This window comes from Acartia tonsa, chromosome 14 (genome assembly GCF_053477335.1).
Source record: "Acartia tonsa isolate MP-2025a chromosome 14, ASM5347733v1, whole genome shotgun sequence".
NCBI classification, from domain to species: Eukaryota; Metazoa; Arthropoda; class Copepoda; order Calanoida; family Acartiidae; genus Acartia; species Acartia tonsa.
Genome location: NC_137273.1, coordinates 38,853,382 through 38,872,040, shown reverse-complemented (window position 1 = coordinate 38,872,040; position 18,659 = coordinate 38,853,382). Strand labels below are relative to the sequence as shown.

Below are 18,659 nucleotides of genomic sequence, written 5' to 3'. Positions count from 1 at the left end.
ACTCGCATTTATCATCATCTCTCCTAAACAATTTTAAGTTATATAACTACTTCATAATGTCCGCATGTCCGTCTAGATTCCCGTTCAGATCAACGATAAATGTTGCAATTTATTAACCCCTAGCCTCAAGAGGATATAACTTTTTAAAAATTAAAAAATCGAACAGAAATGAGTATTAAACATTTATTTTAGTATAAAAATGTCGACCATTCTCGCCGAAAATAGCTTCCATGAGAAGTACAGCCAAATTTAAATCTTCATGCGGAAAAACATTTTTATTATAAATAAAATTAAATGGCTTACCTTAACCCTGCAGGGGGCTTATCCTGGGAAACAGTTATCCGACTTGGCCTGATGGTGTTCGTAGGGAAATAGGATTCTTCGGATTTTAAGGCCTGGGCCTAAAAATGGTTTACGTTAGTATGTTAAATTAGAACTACATTTAAACAGGGATCGGAAGCCGCGCGTAAGCTGCGTGTAAGCCTCAGTGAAATCGTCATTTTATCACTATAAAATTTAGCTGGATTTCTTTTTCTGCTCACAAGCAGGTTTAAAACTGAGGCTTATGCGCGGCTGAGGCGCGGCTTCCGAACCCTGCATTTAAACAAACATAACACTAAATCAACAATTGAAAACATAAATCTTCTACTAACTCTATTATAATAATGACATCTTGACTGTAGTCTTTTGCCTACTACTGATATCCTTATACTAAATTAACAGGATGTTTGTCTGTGTGTACCGAAGGATCTCGCTAACCGCTGAACCGATCGGGTTCTCCTTAACAGGGTAGATTCTCATATGTCCCAGGAAGGTTTTTAACTATTTTGGGGGAGGGTACCACCACCCTCCCAAGAGAAATGACAAAAAAATTGAAAATTTTCTTAATATCTGGGAGACTTCAACGTAACATAAAGAGGTATCCGTAACATAAAGAATTATCGTAGAGACTTTAACAAACAAAAAACATTTAAAGTGCCACTAGAGGCCTCTAGGGGCGTAGCCGCTAGTATTATATACATGACTAGCGGCTATGCCCCTAGAGGCCTCTAGGGGCACTTGAGGAGGAGAGAGTCGAATTTGATAATTAAATTTCTTATTTTAGATTTTAAAAGAAAAAGTTAAAAAAAAAATTACGTTTGACGCTTATTTTTCGTTGAACTCTCTTTCTAAAATTGGTAAATTTTTTAAAAATTTAATTTCTCTAGGGAGGGTGGTGGTACCCTCCCCCAAAATAGTTATAAACCGTCCCGGGACATACGAGAATCTACCCTGTTAAGGAGAACCCAATCGGTTCAGCGGTTAGCGAGATCCTTCGGTACACACAGACAGACACACAGACAGACAGACACACAGACATCCTGTTACTTTAGTATAAGGATATAACATTAGAATTGAGGAAATGCTTTAGCATAAAAATATGTACAACTATCTACTAAGAAAAGTTAAGACTTGTAAACAAAGTTCGTACAATCAAAATGTTGAAGTTCGAAAAATATTTTGTAATTTTACAACCCAAACCTAAAGGTCAATAAAAAGTATCACTGTTTAAATACTTCAAACCTGCATTTCAGTACTTGTCGTGATAAGAGGGGCATTCAGATCATCTATGGAGTTGGAGGAAAATAATCCTTGGTCAATCTGTGACCTAGAACAAACAAGGATGACAACATCCATAAAAATTATGGTAGGAATGTGTACTGTACATGGAGCCTTTGTTAAAAAAACTTTCTTTCGTATTTTTATTTTCAATACTCAAATTGTTTTATAGCATGACTTAATATTAGACTGTGCATGGTAATGAGTTGCGCCTGTTTATGTGTCAAGGTATTCCCCCTACTCTTACTATCTATGTCGCACACCTGCCATAGCAGCAATAAGAATTATTTATTAACATTTTTAGTTATGACGCGGTGTGAATCAAACCTATCACCTCCTCGATGAGAAGCGGATGCGCTACGTGTTGAGCCGGTATTTAAGTAGCTTACTTTGTTTTCCTAGGACGTCTGGTGGGTATGGGTTTGTCAAAAGTTTCCACTTCCACATCTCTGTACACGCCTAGGCCTGGCAGGAATACACCAGTCAATATCTAAACATTCAGTTTGGTTTTAATCCACATATAAAAGTAAAGGGATGTATGTCTGTCTGTGTGTATGCACGTCTGTAGTAAAAGATCTCGCTAACCACTGAATCGAAAAATTTATCATCTACAGTGAAGCTGCATAATTTTCCAGGGAAGTTTTTTAACTATCTAGTTTAAGAGTTTCATGAGAATTGGATTGGACAATTTTTTTCATTAATTTGTCACGCTTTTCCTCAACAGTTTAGCGGATTTAAAACCGACACGCAACTAGCGGCCAATGGATCCTATAAATTGACACATTTGCTGAATCAAAACTGGTTTTACCTAAATTGTATCTGTTCCTTCTTCGCGATTATAATATTTCAAAGATTTTAACAAAAAATGTGTGATGATTTGACTTTAAAATGGCCTTTGATGTAAAATATTTATGCTGTATATTACCCTTAACACATGAAAGCAATAGTTGTTTTAAAAACCTTTTTTTGTAGATTAATTATAACTTATAAAATTGTCGACGGGGTAACTTCTGACTTTAATTAATGCTTGTTTTTCTTCAAATTACCTTGAAATTTTAAACTTAGAAAGTAAAAACAGTAATAAAAAATAAACATATCATTTAACTAAAAATACTGGCACAAATGATTTACAACATATACTTTTTTTTAAAATTGAAGCTTTTCTACAATTGGGGTCGGTTAGTTTGTCCGTCCGTCAGTAACAGTTAGCTTTTCAGGTGGAACAATTACCTTTTTCATTAACTTGGACATGTTAGAATTTTCCTAACGATTTCAAACTTTGCAAGGTTATTCCTGTACTAATTAGATACGGTTTAGAAAACGTATCAATTCTATAATCATTACCAGAATGTCCATACGCCCATTTTTAATATGTTGATTTTTGGAATACTGATTCCTAGGACAACAAAGTTCAATGTTTAAAGCAAAGCATCTTTATAATCAAGTCCTAAAATGTAATTATGTCCTTTAACATTATCCTGTATTTAAACAGCTTTTTTAATTACAAACAATTAAACAAATTTACTTACACATTTGTTCCGACTTTTATAACTTTATATTCTGATTATTCACTTCTAAAACTGTACAATGATAATGTCTGTTTGTCCTACGGTTTCATAGCTTCGCTTTTATAGATGTTGTCATTGACACTCGAATTTTGTATGTAAAAAAGACACGATAGAATTAAGTTATCAACCACATAAACAATAGATTGTTGAAGACATTAGGCCTTTAATTGATTATATATTAATAATGTATACCTAGTCAAATTAGTTAACAACTTAATAGTTGATTAAGGATACTGTTTAAGGACATTCCTACATTTTTGATATGCTTTGTTTATAACATTCTACCTTTTTGTAGTAGGAATATAAAAAATGTTTCAAATCAACTTTTTGTAAATAGACAACGATTGTAGAATTGCTATGCTTTCTAAATCGTGCCTTACTATTACTACAGAAATAACCAACCATGCCAAGTATAAAATCAATAGGACAATTATAAAATGCCTAAATTAACGATAAGATCTATCCTTTATGGACAGACAGACGAACAATAAATATAGAAAACCTTTACATCTCATTTCTGCTGCTTGATTTTAAAAGAAATTAAAATCAAGCAGCAGAAATGAGATGTAAAGGTTTTCTAATCTAACCTAAAGACTAACCTTTATTAGTTTGTTAACGTAAAATCCTGCATTATTAAAGATACTTGTTGTATGTATATGTCTATCCTTTATTCTTTATCTTGAAAGAGTCTTGTTTTAAAAAAAATATAATTATAAAATCAACAAGGACCAAAATCTTTGATCTATTTAGATTATGATCACATTTTGAAAAAGGTTTTGCCATGTCTTAAATAAGATACAAAATTAAATAATAATTGTTTTCAATTGCTAAATAATCTTAAATACACAAGACAATAATTTGGTGTTTAATTCAGATATACTAGCTCAATATAAAAAATAGCGATTGTGCCTATCGATTTCAAACTTTGCATGGTCATTCCTGTAGTAGTTTGGTACGATTATAAAGCGTAGCAACTCTATAATCATTACCAGAATGTCTGTACGTTCATTTAAAACATGTTGATAACTTAACAACTTTTTTAACAACAAATTTTTATGTGATCTAATTCTTCGTTTGATCTGATTTTTGGTATATAGATTCCTGGGACAACAAAGTACAATATTATAAGCGATGCAACTCTATAATCAAGTCCTAAAAATGTAAGTATGTCCATAAACATTATCCTGTATGAAGCAGATTTTTTAAAACAAATTTACTTACAATTTTGCTTCGACTCTTGTACTTTTATATTCTGTTTATTGAGTTCTGACACTATACAAGTGTTTATGTCCGTTTGTCCTACCGTTTCATTGCTTCGCTTTTATGGATGTTGTCATCCTTGTTCATTATATCAATTATTTTATCCATATAAAATTCAAAATGGTTTAGAACAAAAATATTTACTTTTGTGTAATAAACGGCAAAGGATCTAAACAATTAGAATTAATAATTAAAAAGTACTTTTTATATGACTTTTTATATCACTCATAATGCATAAAACACAAGAAGATTCATACTGCCACCTGGAGATCACCAGATCAAAGAACCTTTAATCAGATAGATCACATCTGTATATCTAGACGTTTTAAAGGTTCTCTCCTTGATGTCAGGGTTGAAAGAGGACCTGATGTTAATTCAGACCATTATCTTCTATCTTCTAAAGTTCGGCTTAGATTTAAAAAACAGGACACAAAGCCTAACCCCAGGAAAAAGTATAATTTAACAACCCTTCAAAACTCTGAAAAGCTACAAGAGTTTAAGCTCACTCTAAAGAACAGATTTGAGTTGTTGACTCTTCAAGAGGATGATGGAGTTGAAGATATTTGGCAAGGTATTAAAAAAGTTTATAATGATACTAGCCAAGAAAAATTAGGTTTTAAAAAGGCTTACCAAAAGCCGTGGATCACTCAAAGATCCATTGATCTCATGGATCAAAGAAGAGAGGTAAGACAAAAGACACTCTCCAGAAACTCTCCAGAAGATAAAGACCTGTATAAGATGCTCAGCAGGGAAATCCAAAGAAGTGTCAGAATTGACAAAAAAGAACACTTGGAAAACCTTGCTATGCAAGCAGAAAATGCTTTTAATCAAAATAGAATGAAAGATGTCTATGAGATTACTAAGAGCATTGCAGGTAAAGTACACAAATCAGGATCACACATCAGGGACAAGGATGGTTCACTCCTTAAAACTGATGAAGATATTCTAAATAGATGGGCAGAGCACTTCACTGAACTGCTGAATCTTCCAGTTCCAGAGGAAGAAACTGAGATTCCACCCTCAGATGCACTTGACATTGACTGTCGAGCGCCAAATCTATTGGAAATCAAGGAGGCCATTAAAAGTTTGAAAAATAACAAGGCCGCTGGACCTGATAACATCCCAGCTGAGGTCATAAAAGCAGACCTAGATACATCTGCTGAGGCATTCCTACCTCTGATCACAAAGATATGGAATGATGAGTTATGCCCAGAGGACTGGAAGAATGGACATATCTCAATACTAGCCAAAAAAGGAGACTTGACCCAATGTGGAAACTACAGAGGGATAATGCTCCTTTCAGTACCTGGCCGTATCCTAAGTAAGATTCTTCTTAATAGAATAAAGAAGAAGGTTAATGAAAAGCTAAGACCTAATCAGGCTGGATTTAGACCAAACCGTTCCACTATTGATCAGATAACCTCTCTAAGAATCATCATAGAGCAATCCAAGGAATGGAACTCTGAGCTTTTTGTAAACTTCATTGACTACAAAAAAGCATTTGATTCTTTAGACAGAAGATCTCTCTGGAAAATCTGCCGACACTATGGCATTCCAGAAAAGATAATCAATATCATTAAAGCTATCTATCATAAAGGAGGTGGAAATGTAATGTATAAAGGTAAACTATCAACCTTTTTTGAGATTGTAACAGGCGTCAGACAAGGATGCCTTCTTTCTCCCTTCCTTTTCCTCCTTGCCATTGACTGGATCATGAAGAACTGTGAAAGTAATGATGGCATTCGTTGGGAGCTATTTGGCAATCCCAAATATTTAGGAGATCTGGACTTTGCTGATGATATCGCTTTGTTAACAAGCAATAGAAGTCAAATGCAAAGAAGGACTAACAGGATAGCTGAAACTTCCAAGAAAGTTGGACTAGAAATAAATGTTTCTAAAACCAAAATACTCAGATTAAATGCAAATTCCCAAGAACCAATTACTATTGGAGACCAAATTCTTGAGGATGTAGATTGTTTTGAGTATCTTGGAAGTAAAATTGATGAAGCTGGAGGCACTTTAACAGATGTTAAAGCTAGAATTAACAAATCTAGGACAGCCTTTGCCAGCCTGAACAAAATTTGGAATTCCAACAACATCTCCATAAAGACCAAGTTAAGACTGTTCAAGTCAAATGTTCTCTCTGTTTTGCTGTATGGGGCTGAAACTTGGTTCCTAAACACAGCAGTGGTCTCCAAGCTACAGACATATGTCAATAAATGTCTAAGGAGAATCCACAAGATCTTTTGGCCAAATAAGATCACAAATGCTGAGCTTCTAGAGCGCAGTGATATGTCAGACATTAAACTGACAATAAAACAGAGAAAATGGAGATGGCTGGGGCACACTCTAAGGAAAGGGCATGATGATATAACCAATCAAGCCTTGACTTGGAACCCCCACGTAGGAAAGAGGAAACCAGGTAGACCAAAAACAACCTGGAGGAGGGAACTCTTAAGTGAACTGAAAGAAAAGAAAATTCCATCTTTCAGCAATGCCTCAAAACGTGCCCAAAAAAAGGAAGATTGGAGAACCATTGTGCATGGCCTACGTTCTGCCGAGAACTAAAAGGCAATGATGATGATGAATGCATAAAATAACCATTGTTATAAATCCTAAATATGCAGTGTTGAATTGTCTATAGAAATATTGTTTAAAAACCTCAACAAAAATGACAAACTTATATTAATAAGCCATGAACATTAAGATTAAATGCTATTTTAAAGTCAAACAAACACACATTTTTGGTTAAAATCTTTGAAATTCTATAATCCTGAAGAAGGATCAGATACAATTTAGGTAAAACCAGTTTTGATTCAGCAAATGTGTCTATTTATAGGATCCATTGACCGCTTGTTGCGTGTTGGTTTTAAATCCGCTAAACTGTTGAGGAAAAGTGTGTTGTATCTAATAATGTAGAAATTTTGTTCATCATAATTGGGGTAGAGGGCGGCTCAATTTAACCATTGTCTAAGTACGGGGATAGTTCTATAAATTGTAATAATATTCGTTCAATGAAAAATTGAAATTATTTTGGGAAAAGTTTGAAGACTACTTTTTATATTTTTTATATTTTATCATCCTTCTACAATGAATTTACATCTGCAATTTCAAAAAAACAATGGTAGTGTGGTATTCGGCAACCGTGAGCCATGCATATGGCACCCCTGACCGGGGTTCGGTGGAGGGTCAATGGCCCTCCCCCGAGTCCTGGGGAAGGGGTCTGACGACCCCCTCCCTATGCCTAGAATTAATGATTGAATCTGTCATGTTTTATTATGGTTAACTGTATTCTTAATTCCCCCCACCCTTTCCAGGGATGGGGGATCATTATTGCCCAAACTGACTCTTGTATATGTATTATAATGCTTTTATGTTATGATTATTTATTCCTATCCATGTAGTTATTGTTTGTTGTATATAGCTTTAGTATCCTTTAAACCTTCAATAAAGTGACAACTGAAATAGATGTTGATTATTATCTAGTGAATGCTAGAGAAGATATAGTTTATTAAACGAAAAAATTGACCTAGCCATTGACTCCTTTAAAATCCGTGAGTCAAAGCAAGTGCATCTTACACAATTCATACTGTCCCAACTTTCAATGCATGAACAAAGAAACCGGTTATGGTCGGTCAGAATCCAATGCTTTCAAGACCCTAGAATACCCACCAATAGAATTACTGATGAGTATGTCTATAATCAGATCATAAAACCATCTCTTATTGACGCAATTAGATCTGGCTTTATTGAAAATTTCAACACTTCTTTTGATTATAATGTTGAATACTCCCACCCATTACCAAAGAACCGAGGCCCCCCCCAATTCATCTACCGGTTTTTTTCTCGCAGGGCATTGTATGCCTTCATGGTGAACAAGAAAGCAACTATCAACGCCCATATTAAAAGCTGCACAAACACCAGAAATATCGTCCCAGGTGCCACACCCTACAACAAAGCTTTTAAACTTAAGGCCAGCCATGACCTCTCTCAGCTTAATAGACAAGTCATGTCCTACCTGTATGGGACTGGTCTCGTTGATAATTGCAAAATCGCTGGACTGACAGTAGCCTTTAAACCAAAAGGAGAAAAAAAGTGGTACCGGGTACTTAACCCCTTTGGGTGTGATCTTTATAGTATGGTCCAACCTCTACCCCCCCTCCATGACATGGTCCCTGAAGCCCTTGCAAACGAATCAGACCTCCTTCGTCTATCCATCCAATTGAAAAAAGATGCAAAAACTGATCTCTCAGCTTTTTTCAGTGATTTGAAACTAGATCTCAAACAACTGCATGCAGCTGTCCAACCCAAACACCAGGACCGCACCACTGAAGCTGAAAAACAGAAGTCTAACAATGCATCACAACAACCTGATCTCGATTCTGCAATGGCTTTCCCCCACCTTACTGCATCTCAGACAAATACAAACACACCAGCGGCCAATAACAACCAGACTGCCAGCAGTTCCAGCCAGGCACAGAGGGACCAACCATCTAGGGGAGCTAAAAACAAAGCCAAGACTAATAAGACTTGAGCACTTCCTCTTCATTTCTATTTTATTATTTATTATTGGTTATCTCCAACAAATAAAATCTAAATATCTAAAACAGTAAACATGATTGTTTAATATTAAATAACACGTTGTATCCAGTCCACGTATTTGCCATCATACCCACCTAATTTGATATAAATAAACATGTGATTTCTTATTTATTTATGTTTGCTTTTTATGCATAAATAAATAACTGACCTTATAAATCCACAAATAGGGTTTATAATGGCAGTGCCACATTGGCTTATCCTATTATATATTGTATATAAAATAATGCAAGCAACCACCTTGCTATAATTATGCGCTCGCGCACATAGTTATACAAGTGGCGCCATTTGGCACTTGAGCAATTAACCCATTAGATTGTCTCTACTACACTACTCATTATTGTATTATTTAAAATAACAATTTATTAGCCCCAACGGCCCTTTGTTTGTTTAATTTTTATGTCTCTATGCATTTAATGCATTTTATCATTTTAACCCTAATGTACCTTACTATCTTTTAATAAAAATAACAGTTTACGTCATTGGTAAGGGTTTGAGCCACCCTAATAACTATACCCTAGTAACCTCTATATGTGTCACACAATATCTTTATGCTCGTTTTCTGATATTTATCTCCCAATATTTATATGTTCTTTTTTTGTAGTTTGTGTGTGTGTTGTACCAGACCTAGTTGAACTTAATTTCGGGATGTGTTTGTCTGATTATGCTAATGGTGCTGATGGTTTTGCTGAAGGTGTCTATGGTGCCGATGGTTCTGATAGTGTTGCTATGCCCCCCTGTGACCCTCCCCCTCTTGTTCTCTATGACTAACCAGGTAGACATTGATATCTTTGAGAGCAATCCAAATTATTGTCTGGATTCAATTTTGTATGGTGATTGGGCAGAATATAGCGCAGAAATGAATATTAAAAGCAATTTTGTTTCTGAGCTAAATGCTGCTCAAGAGCTTAGTAGCAATGATAACAAGCTTAGCATCTTTTCATTAAATACTCAATCTTTATTTGCAAAATTTACTGACCTATCCTGTTTTTTGTATAACTTAAACAAAAATAACGTCTTTCCAAGTATTCTAGCCTTACAAGAAACTTGGATAACAGAAAAAATTAACCTTGACCATTTAAAATTAAATGATTATAACTGGATTGGTAGAAACCGAACCACTGCTAGAGGCGGAGGCGTCGGTTTTTACATAAATAACAACTTTAAATTTGAAGAAATTTATCCAAATTATTATCGTGAAGGTATTCATGAGAGCATATGTCTTAAAGTTAGCCAAAATAATTTCAAATTTTTCATTATTAATTGTTATCGTCCGCCCCATAGTAGCCCTGATCAATTAGAATTATTTTTTGAAATTTTCTCTGAACTAATGAACCAACTTAGCGAGATTAATGCACCCACCTTTGTTTGTGGTGATTTAAATTTGAATATTTTCGAAACCTACTCTACAAGTCATGCCACACGGTTAGTCGATTTAATGACGTATAACGGATTCTTAAATACCACCTTGCGTGCTACACGCATAACCCCCCATTCCTACTCTCTAATTGACGTCTTTTTTATGAAAAATTTTGTACCCAATCATGAAAAATCATTAATCATTGTCAGTGATAATTCTGATCACTACATTGTCTGTAATTCCTTTGATATCAAATTAAAAAAAACTGATAACAAATCTGATAATTATGAACGTCGTCTAACACATGAAGAAAATTTACTTAACTTAAATGAAGCTCTTCAAAATCAAAATTGGAATGAAGTAATTCAAGCAGTTGATGTAAATGTTGCATATAATTCATTTATTCAAATATTTATGAGTCATTATGATGTTTACTGTCCTAAAAAAACATTCAAATCAAACCATAAAATCACCCCCCAACAAAAATATGCAAATAACCACTTACTTAACTGTAGAAATTTTAAGCATATGCTTTACAGTAAACAACATAAAGACAAATCAGATGAAAACATAAACAAGTACAAAAAATATAGAAATGAATTAAGGCGTAGTTTTGCAAGAGCCAAAACAAATTATTTTCAATCTTCTATTATAAAAGCTGGTACTGACAGCCGCAAAATCTGGCAAGTCCTCAGAGAAGCCATGCACATTGAAAAATCTAATGAATGCACTGATCATTTAATTGTAAATAACATTAAAATTACAGATCCCACTGAAATAGCAAATCATTTCAATTTTTTCTTTACTTCATTAGGTACTAGCTTACTTGATCAAATTCCAATAACAAATCAAAGTTTTATGAATTATTTACCAAATAGAATAAATGATACAATTTACATCCCCCCATTAGATGAACTTTCAACATTTAATACAATTACTAGCTGCTTTCCAAAAACTTCTACAGATTCTAATGGCATTGCAATGAAAACAATTATTAATTGTGCTGCGCCCCTATCTGTACCCCTTAACGCAATTTATAATCTTGCAATAAGTTCTGGTACCTTTCCAGAAGGGATGAAAATTAGCAAATGTATTACTTTATTTAAAGGGGGGGATATATCAGCTGCAGAAGATTATCGCTGTCTAAGCCTTATAGATAATTTTAGTAAGCCTCTAGAAAAAATACTTTATAAACATATTCATAATTTTTTAGAAGAGAGAAACTTCTTTTCTGACAGACAATTTGGCTTTAGGAAATCTATTAGCACAGTACACAACCTACTGAACTTGAGTAACCTCATTGCCAACACTCAAGCAGAGAGCAAGGTCTGTGGTGCTGTGTTAATAGATATAAAAAAGTGTTTTGACACTATTGACCGAAATATTTTGTTTAGCAAATTAAGCCACTATGGAATTAGGGGACAAGTTTTAGAGCTAATAAAAAGCTACTTTAATGGCAGAAAACAGTACATTTACTTTAAAGGAAAAATAAGTTCATTACGTGATATTGTCTTAGGAATCCTCCAGGGATCAGTTCTTGGTCCGTTATTATTTTTAATCTTTGTAAATGATATTGAAAATGCCATTGCAAATGCTATTTTCAATCTATTTGCAGATGACTCTTTGACTTTTCTTGCTCGTGAGAACCTGACAGAACTTATTGATGGACTACAAACAACCTTACCTCACATTGTCCAGTGGTACTCAGCAAATCGCCTTATTATAAATGCAAAAAAGACTAAAATATTAATCTTCACCACACCACGACAAAATTTCTCTCCTGATGAATTGCAATTAAAATTTTCTTTTCCTGTCTATATAAACACCAATGATTTTAATCAAAATGACCCAAATAAAATAACAAAACTTTCTCTTGTAAGTAATGACAATCAAAACAAGAACGATAAACATGCTCGTCACCTTGGAGTAGAGCTTGATGAAAAAATGTCCTATCGTTTCCACTTTGACAACCTTCACCAAAGATTGCAGCGCGCTTGTTTTTCATTAAGAATAATGAAAAATATTCTTGATCGTAGGCATTTAAAGATTTTATACAATGCTTACTGCAAATCCCTCATGGATTATAGCATCATTCTTTTCACTGGTGTTAATAAAGAAACCCTCCATCCCATAAAAATAATTCAAAAAAATTGCATTAGAATAATAGCTAAATCGAAAAATAACAGGGAACATACTAAACCCTTATTTAAACAATATCAAATTCTTCCTTATAGTGAACTAATGAAATTCAACATATGCAAATTTATGCATAAATTTAAAAATAACTTAACACCTCGTATATTTGATGATTGCTGGCAATTTAATTATGATATACATGGATACCCCACACGTAATAATAACAATTTTGCTACAAGAACAAATTCAAATTCATTTATTATGAACACTCCACTTTTCCGCTTCCCACGTATCTTTAATGAATTACCAGCAAACATAAAAAACATTCAAAATGAAAAAATATTCCATAAAAAACTATTTAATCATTTGTTAAACAATATTGAATAAATTACCCTCTTTTCTTAATTTATTTTAACTAATGAATATTTTCTGTAATTTAGGTGTAATTCGGAATACTGCAGACAATCCATGTAGAACATAACTTGCGAGCAATATAATCCCCAAGTTGTAAGTCAAAAATATCCATACATTTATTTTTTACCCTACTCCACAGACCCCTTTAATCCCCCCCCCCCTCTATATATGTTTTATGTAAACTTGCAAAATATCTCTCTTTCTTTAAGGAGATTTTTGTTTATTTTACATGAAAAGACTTATTTTTATTTTACATTCCTAGTTTTATCTTTATTTTATCATTGTAGTCTTAATAAAGACCAAACACACTCCATAAATAACCCACTTCCATTTTCTGTTCATTCACTCTCACTTTCTGCGTACTCTACACAGCGTATATATGTACGCAATAAATTGCGTATCTAAACCTACGCAATTATTATTTTTTCGTACGCTAATATATAAATATACTTTACTTTTTTTTTAATTTCTATTTTATTTTATCTTAACTTCAGTATATTAACTTTTTTCTCAACTAAGCTCTACACAGTTCAAAATTAATGATATCCTCACATCTGTTAGGACTGCCTCAAAGATATCTAAAAAAATTCTCTCCTTGTCCCCTATGGGACAAGTTAACTATTGTATTTTTAGTCACCTGAACATTGAGGTTGGGAGAGCAGGGTAAATAGCACACTGACGTACCTGAACCACCTGAAACAACCTGACGCACCCTGACGCAACCGGAGGCATTTTGACGGCTTACACACCCCCCGACTGATAGCGAAACGAAGTTGAAGTACACACACACACACACACCCCGCCGCCGAACAGCGGCCATACCCATGGACAGCCAAGCCCCCATTGGAACCCCAGAAGGGTCCTGCACGCCCGCAGGACCTCTAAGAGCCGACCAGTTTTTGGCTAAGGAGGAACCAGAAAGAATGGGTCAAGTGTAACTGTCCAGCAGCTGCAGCCTACATTGATTTATTATTATAATTTTTAATAAACATATTTGTTGCTAACTCGCTGTACTGGCACCAGCAGCGAGTTAGCGCCCCTAGCTTAAAATTTTGTAATTAATAAGGTTATTATTAAGGCCATTAATGTAATGTATGTTGGTGCAAATGGTCATGTAGGCCTGCAAGCTGCCGTGCAAGAGGCGCGCAGTTGCACAGGATTAAATATCATATCATATCATAGTAAGGTGTCCACGTCTGTCACACTGCCGTAATCTAATTGAACTCCGGTGTCTGCCATTTATCCTCGGCGGATACCACAACTTTTGGTGACAGCTGTGTGAGATTACGGCAAACCACAAGTGTAGAGCAGACGCGCATCTGAGGCCAAGGTACTCCCAGCAGTGAAACTGGCAAAACTGACACAAGCAACCGGAATTACCCACCCTGGACAGCAAAGTCTAACTCTGCATCCGGCAGTTGTGGAAGCGAGACAGCGAAACCTGACGAAGAACCGCGAGAAGCGCCGACATCTAACGGAGAATTGAGCGCTCAAAGGGCTGAAACAGGCCTGCGGACCGGCTGAAACAAGCCAAATAAGTGTAAACGGCTGAAAATAGGCCAACTTTACTGCAAGAGATAGCAGGATCCGAACCAGTGGCGCTAGCAGGACGGGACATTCCCTGCCGCCATCAGCCGGATTTGGATCAGCGGCGCTAGCAGGACGGGACATTCCCTGCCGCCGATAGGCTGAAACATGCCACATAGCTGCGAGCTGCGAGCCAACATACGAGTGTAGTGCACCAAAACAGAGAAAACTACGTCAACTCCAAGTATCCTGAGAGGCTACAACGCAGCCGCCCATCTAGAAAAACAGATATTATATCACATTTGCAGGGATTACCACCCTGGTGTGATGGCTAAACAATAGATTTATGAGCAAAGATTGGCAAACAAATCTGTTATGTAATTGTGATAAGGACACAAATAGAAGCTAAATGTAATATAACAAAGCCCCTGATATACAATCCAATCACCTCAAGCCTACAGCACAACAACAATACACCCCTTATTCCAGAGGAAAGGGAGGAGCCCACTCTCCACTGAAGGAAATGCAATCAAGGTGATATAATAGATAAGCCTAGGATTAAGGAGAAAAGGCACCATTACTTCATCACACAGTTATTTCAAACCCACAGCACTCCCCCCTTCCTCACAGGGGGAACGGACGGATTTACCCCCCGTCCCCTCACGCGCTTCCCCCCTCCTACCCACACTAACCCAAGTCCGTCGACGGTGTGGAGCGAGTGACCGGGAACACAGAGCGCCATTTACGGACAGCGCAACGGAGTGCGGCAATATCATAAAATTCAACGGACAAGCGGACCAATGAGAGAGCGAGTTGAGGGATAAGTGCGCGTTTTACCCGTGTGCGCGGATTTGACGGTGCGTAAGCGCGTTGCAAGGACGGAGATTTCACACACACACACACACACCGGAGCGGAGCTACTCCATAGCATATAACAGGGATATTTTTAGAAAACAAATAAAGAATTCTAAGCTCCCTCCCACTAGCTATAGTGTGATAGAGGAAAACCAAATCAGTTCTTGACAGCAGTTCAGACCCTCAACATCTATCTACCCCTACCAGCCTACTCTACCACCTCAGAATCCAACTAGTGATAAACACAGCTAAGCTATATTTTTGTAACTAAGCTACCAACCTAGTGATAAAAACAGTGTTGGCTGTTAGGCTAGAAAGCCTCTAGTGACAAACCATTTATTCTATTTACTTTATAATTTTGCGTCCCGCCGTTGAACCGTTGTCCCGATGGAACAGCCGCAAGCGCCAGGAGGTGACCAAGCCCCAGGATGGCTCCAGGATGACCCTCAGCCGGCTCCAGCCGAGTACCGCAAGCTGATGCTGAGTAACCTGCCAGAGTTTAGAGGACCGCCCAAGCAATCCTGGAGTTCACATATCCGCAGACTCGAGATGTCATGGGCGGCTTACCGCGTGCCACCCCATGACTCCCTCAACCGCCGCAACGCCCTTTTACTATCACTGGTAGGGCAAGCGGCGGAAATGGCGTCCCATCTGTTTGGCGAGGCAGGCCAAGCCTTGACCTACGAACAGGTCAAGGCCGAGTGTGAAATGCTATTTCGTCCTGCTTTTGAATCCCAAACGCTTAAACAAGCGTTTAGGGATTACAAGCAACACTCGACAGAACCTATACAAGCGTACATTTCCACTAAGTGTGCCTTGTATAGGGACGCCTACAGCCATGAGGATCTCGAGTTGTTGGTGGACGAATTAAATCGTGGAATTCGTAACGCCAATGTAAAACGCATCATGATGGGCCATGAAATTACGAGTGTACCTGAGTACACTCGTAAGGCCATGTTTACCGTCACCATGATTACTAAGCAACTGAAGGAAGGTGTGTGCTTAGTGGACTCGACCGACGGGCTGACTGGATCTGCCTGCATCCAGTTGCCCCAATATGACAAGTCGGAGCCAATGGAGATTGGCGCCTTGGCTCCGGGTCTCCACCAGATGGGGAGGGTCGCTCCAGATGACAAGGTTCCAGGTCGCTGCTTCCGCTGCCAGGGGAGAGGCCACAGAGCTCGAGACTGCCCGACACCGATGGAAGTTAGCCTAGAGGAGAGACGCACCCAGCCACGCCTTGACCGTTCTGCCAAGTGCGAGCATTGCCACTACAACGGTCACACGGCGGCCGAGTGCAGAGCTGACTGGGCCCAGGTAGCCAGCCGCAGGCGCACCGCCGACAAGGGTGCCCCTCCAGGGAAGCCCAGCAGAGTGGCCCACATGGAAGGGAGCGCGCCCCCAGCACCACCGCAGCAAGCAGCCGCCCCCAAAGCCGCGGACCGAGCCGACGGGATGCCGCAGTTTGGGACCATTCCAGCTAGGATCAACGTACTGGGCGGCGCGGCTGAACCCAACCGGGTTGGCCTGGGCTTCAGTCTCAACCACCTGGGGCCGGAGCTGGTGCAACCCTACAACATCGCCGAGCCAGAGGTCCTGAGGCCCCAGCCTTTTAGCCTCAACATGATGGAGCCTGCTCGGCCGAGCCTGCCCAGCAAGAGTGGAGGGACGCTACCCAGCGTCACTGAGACGATGTACGGGGAGGCCCTGGCGGCCGCTGAACGAGAGAGGCAGGAGGCGCTAGCCAGCGCATCAACATTGATGTATGGGGCGCCACCCAGCGCCGCCACCTGTGATGACTGGGGGGTGCTATCCAGCGCCTCCCACCTGACGCCTGGGGCGACACCCGTCGCCGCCACCGAGATACCTGGATCCTGGAACGAGCCAGCCTCCAACCTGGTGCCTGGGGCGACAACCGTCGCCGCCACCGAGAGACCTGGATCCTGGAACGAGCCAGCAGTCCCAGAGGAAGGGGTGACACCCGTCACCCCCAGCCAGCCAGCGCCACCAACCTGCAGGGAGAGCCCAACTATGTACCATCCAGAGCCCCCTGCCAGCCGAAGGAATCCAACTACCCAGCAGCCCCAGTCGAGCCAGGATAAGTTAAATTTGATAAATGTGTTGTATCCAAGCCATTGTAAAACCCCAGCCTTGCCTGTGCCCCCTGCACCAGAGGCTGGGGAGGTTGAAATTTGGGAAAATAAGGACTTGCCTGTGCCTCATGCACCTGAGTTCCTAGGGCAGGGGAGGGACATGAGTAAGGGCGAGCCTGTGCCACATGCACTTCAGCCCCATGCCACTGGGCATGTCTTGGACCAGGGAAGGGACCACTTGGGGCTAGGGGAGCCGACACCCAGGCAGGTGCCAGTCGCCTGCCAGTCTGTCATTGGGGAGGGTATCGGGGTGCCCCGGCCACACAAAGATAACGCTCAATGGAAACTTGTATCTAGCCAGGAGCAGCCCAGCCGTGTCCAGCCCCAAGAAGCAGCCGTGACCCGAGCCGAAGATCCCCAGCCGCGTGTGCGAGGTAGATGGCTGCTTGGAAGCTTCTCTCACTGGTGGATGGTCCTGTGGGGCCTCCTGCTGGCAGCCGTGTGGCCTACAACCAGCTACGTCCTGGTGGGATGGGACTGCGCCAACCCCACCCACGTCACAGCCTACAATAAGGAGAAGATGTGTAACACGGAACCCTTACACCAGGAGGTGCCCCTGGGCCATGAAGTACACGTCCTGCAGCAAGTCAAGGTGAGGGAAACAACAGGATACAGTTGCCAGCTCACTGTGTCCCAGTGGACATTCAGGTGTGGGGTATGGGGTCACCTCAAGGTGACCTCGGTCCCCACCCTCATGAGGCCAACCAAGATAGATCCAGAAACGTGCCGAGACCTGGCCAGGAACCGTGTCTACACGCTGCCAGGCAAGACCCAGCCACTGACGTTCCAACTGAACCATCCCCTGTTCTTCACCCTCGATATGGTGGGCGCCCTCGTCAACAGCCCCGAGGGGGTGGGTTGTGAGGGGGAGGACGTCCACTTCGAGGGCCAGCTGTACCGCAATGAATTAGTGCTCCAGGAGCGATGGCTGCTGGTTAAGGAAGAGACCTATGTAGTAGAGGATGGACGGGTGGAGTCCCAATCTGACCACCTGACCTTGGAGTGTCCCCATTCAGAGCTGTCCTGCATCACTGGGGAAGCCACCTACGTGTGGGATCACCTGGGGAGAGATTGCCCCTTGAGGCTGATTCGCAGCCTCCAGCCCAGCCTAGTGATGGATGCGTTCCTGGTTGACCATCAGGCCCAGTTTTTCATCAACATGACCAACCCCACCTCAATAGTGAACTG

The 18,659-nt window shown here is 39.5% G+C and overlaps 1 protein-coding gene across 1 annotated transcript in view; it reads right to left on the bottom strand.

Moving 5' to 3' along the window:
* The window catches only part of LOC145305461 (uncharacterized), a 64,669-nt gene that overhangs the window by 33,203 nt on the left and 12,807 nt on the right, over nt 1-18,659 (bottom strand). Inside the window, exons 6-9 of the mRNA XM_080147079.1 lie at nt 1,989-2,089; nt 1,564-1,648; nt 304-401; nt 1-23 (exon numbers count right to left, since the gene is read on the bottom strand). The exon at nt 1-23 is cut by the window's left edge and continues 27 nt beyond it. Coding sequence (XP_080003205.1) covers nt 1-23; nt 304-401; nt 1,564-1,648; nt 1,989-2,089 — 307 coding nt within the window. The remainder of the gene's footprint in view (nt 24-303; nt 402-1,563; nt 1,649-1,988; nt 2,090-18,659) is intronic.